We start from the raw sequence: 2,978 nt of genomic DNA, 5'->3' as shown, positions 1-2,978 counted from the left end.
TTAGTGTAAGTGGAAGGAGGTCAGTGGACTAAGCACTGATTGAAGAGAGATCCTGGAAAGGCTCCTGTGTGGAATCAATCCCCTTTATACCCAGTTTGAAACACAGCTGATGTTTTAGGTTTGAGACACTGGGTTATCAGCCAGCATCTGCAGGGCAATGCAGATGCATTTAGGTGATGTGTACAGCAAAACCAGACTACACAGAATTAAGCTGGCAAGTCTTGATTTATGGTATTATAGATGTGAGTAACTGCTAGAACCAGGAGTTCAAGTTCTCGTCTTACTTGTGGTGATTAGCAATAGTTAATTCTTAACCTCCAGCAGCAGAATCCTTAGGTAGAAGCACGGAGATCAAATGACTTTGATCTGTAAAGCCAAGAATAACACCTAGGTCTCCCAAACCGAGTGCAGTGGAGTACAATCCATTCCCCAGATCATGCTGCCTCCTCTCCCTCCAATGCAAGTGTGCATCTGCCATGCACTGCAGGTAAGCCACATGCATGTACACTGAGCTTATACATATACGTAGTTCAACAGAAGATTAATTTTAAAGGTTGTTAATGGTAGGACCCAACTCCCATAGATCACTGGTAATGAACCAGGCTCCAAGTTGGGGTTGTCTTAGTTTAGTCAGACATAAGCGAGTCATGTGCACACACCCTCCCACTGCCTCTGCAGGATGCTTATTAACATGTGTGCAATAAAATATTTGTTTAAACTGATACAGGTCCTTTCTTGCACCAAAATGAATTTTACCATGTTTTACTTCTTCCCACTATGCTTTACACAGGGATGTTTCTAAATTCAAGAGGGTTAGGAGCATCAATAGGTTTCTATGTTTTCCTTTCTGCCAATACCAGTAGTTTCCAGGTGTTAACAAGTGCCCATAAACAGGTGAAATGCAAGTACAAGAACATATTTTAAATGGAATTCCATAATCAGAGAAGTTAACATTAGCACAAGGCAGCTGAGCTCATATCTACAAATTATACACTAATTTCTTTATGCTGTTTGCATTTATAAATCTTACATTCAGTGTGTAACTCCTATTAGTAACAACAGGAATACTTTGTACCACCCCTTCCACATTCTTTACTATTGACCAAGTAGTGCTACTTTGTATCACTGAAGGTACAGTATTTGTAAATAAAGAAAAATGTCGTCTTTTGTGTCTAAAGCCTAGAAGTGAGATGGTTGCAAACTTTTCATCATTCATTATAAGCAGAACACAAGCTTGTTAAGCAGAAGAACAGTTTATTGGCAATTATTTCCAAAACCGCAATGAATGAACATAATAAAAATGCTTGAAAAAGGGAGGAAAAAACAGTCAGGAACAACACAACAAAACTCAGCTTTAAATGCCTCACTTAAAAGCATTTATTAATGGGACCCCATGAGCAGGCAGTTCCTGGTGCAGCTGACGGAAGAGCATAGCACATTTGTTTCTTTCTTGCATCCTGCCCAAGGTGTGAAAGAGTCTGGCCTGAAAATAAAGAACATCTCTGAGCTGTTCTCTGCAGTCCACTTTCACAAAATAAACCTTGGCTTCATTTAGATTCAGGATAGCTGATTCCAGAGCTGTCAAAAGGGAGAGGAAATCCAGTATTTAAAACAGTGGTAAAGTAGAAACTACATACAATATAACCCTGCTTTTGGGGATCCCATTATGAATTACTGAATGTTCTAAATTAGCAAGTACAAGACATGCTAGAAGATGTTCTATAATTTCTTTTGAAAAAAAATAATGGTCTCTTAGCAACAATTCCATTCAACTACAGCCCCCGCTTTTCAAGTTTTGCTGCAAGGTGTGAGCAAATTGTGCAGATAAGCAAGGTTCTATTGACCTTGTAAAAAAGATTAAGTATTTACAAAATGTTTAGTCCAGACCTAGGCCCTGATCCTACCAAGTAATATTGTCTTGAAATTATTGAGACCCAAATACCTATACTTGTTTGCAGCCCATTCAAAAGTGAAAAAGGTATAAATAGAATTATTCTTCACTCTACCTTCTGCCTTCTTCTGGGGAGCATAGGAAGTTGCAGAAGCAACCTGACATTTGGCCACCAAGAACATGGCACAGCCTTTGTCCAGTACTGTCCCATGAGCCAAAATTGGCTCTATTGCCATATGCAGAATATTCAGAGCTTGTTCAGGAATACCAAGAATCAACTGAAAGAGAAAAACACTGAAACAGGTGTCCACCGAAAATAGCAGCTTCTTCTGGAGGGAACACAAGCCACTTGCATGTCACATTCATGTTCAGATAAGTCAATGGATGTATATCAGTGCAGAGAAGGTTTTTAGCTACAATCTTCTTTTAAAATCAAAGCTCATTAAACAGAAGGAGATGCTACAGTGAATGACAGTAGGAACAAGAAAGCTCCTTATTAAATACTCCTTCCAAAACACCGGCAACCAGAATCCCCATCTGTCCAGTGCACAGCCTTTAACTAGTATTAAATTCTAGTGTCAGTGCCTTGTGCTTATGTGAAGTTTTTATATCAGTTTATTGGTTATCAATAGAAGGGAAGGCAGCAACAAGTCATGAAATATGTGAGTGTAACATGCTGAAACTGAAGACATGATAAATGAAACACAGTTTTCATATACTTTCCTGAAAGATTTTAGACGTAAATCAACAACTGAATCCTGCCACATTAAAATGCTTAAAATCCAAAGAGCAGTAACAATGGTAGCTGAATCTACTGCTTAAATTTAGGAGCCTGTGAAATCAGGACTCAAACCTACCTGAGAGAAAGCCAAGTTCAGGACAGTTTCAGAGGCCAAATACTGTAGACTGTATTCTCGAGAAAGAGCAAGAGCCTGGAGCAGGACAGGGAGCGCAATTGTATGACATGAAGATCTCCAATAGAGTTCTGCTGTTGACAGAAGTACGCTGATGAGGGCCAGGATTGGGGGAGGGAGGAGAGAAAAAAAAAAAAAAAAAAGCTACTATTTTCATGTAAAACTTCAAATGT

At 39.2% G+C, this 2,978-nt stretch overlaps 1 protein-coding gene across 1 annotated transcript in view; it reads right to left on the bottom strand.

Moving 5' to 3' along the window:
• Positions 1-1,234: 1,234 nt before the first annotated feature.
• Positions 1,235-2,978, bottom strand: part of ANAPC5 (anaphase promoting complex subunit 5) — a 17,884-nt gene continuing 16,140 nt past the window's right edge. The window contains exons 15-17 of the mRNA XM_019507305.1: positions 2,749-2,896; positions 2,007-2,169; positions 1,235-1,578 (exon numbers count right to left, since the gene is read on the bottom strand). Of these exons, the coding sequence (XP_019362850.1) occupies positions 1,364-1,578; positions 2,007-2,169; positions 2,749-2,896 (526 nt within the window). The 3' untranslated portion in view covers positions 1,235-1,363. The remainder of the gene's footprint in view (positions 1,579-2,006; positions 2,170-2,748; positions 2,897-2,978) is intronic.

Source organism: Gavialis gangeticus, unplaced genomic scaffold (genome assembly GCF_001723915.1).
Source record: "Gavialis gangeticus isolate Ggan-Ray unplaced genomic scaffold, GavGan_comp1, whole genome shotgun sequence".
Classification (NCBI taxonomy): Eukaryota; Metazoa; Chordata; order Crocodylia; family Gavialidae; genus Gavialis; species Gavialis gangeticus.
The sequence above is the reverse complement of the archived record's forward strand: the minus strand, read 5'-3'. Positions and strand labels throughout refer to the sequence as shown.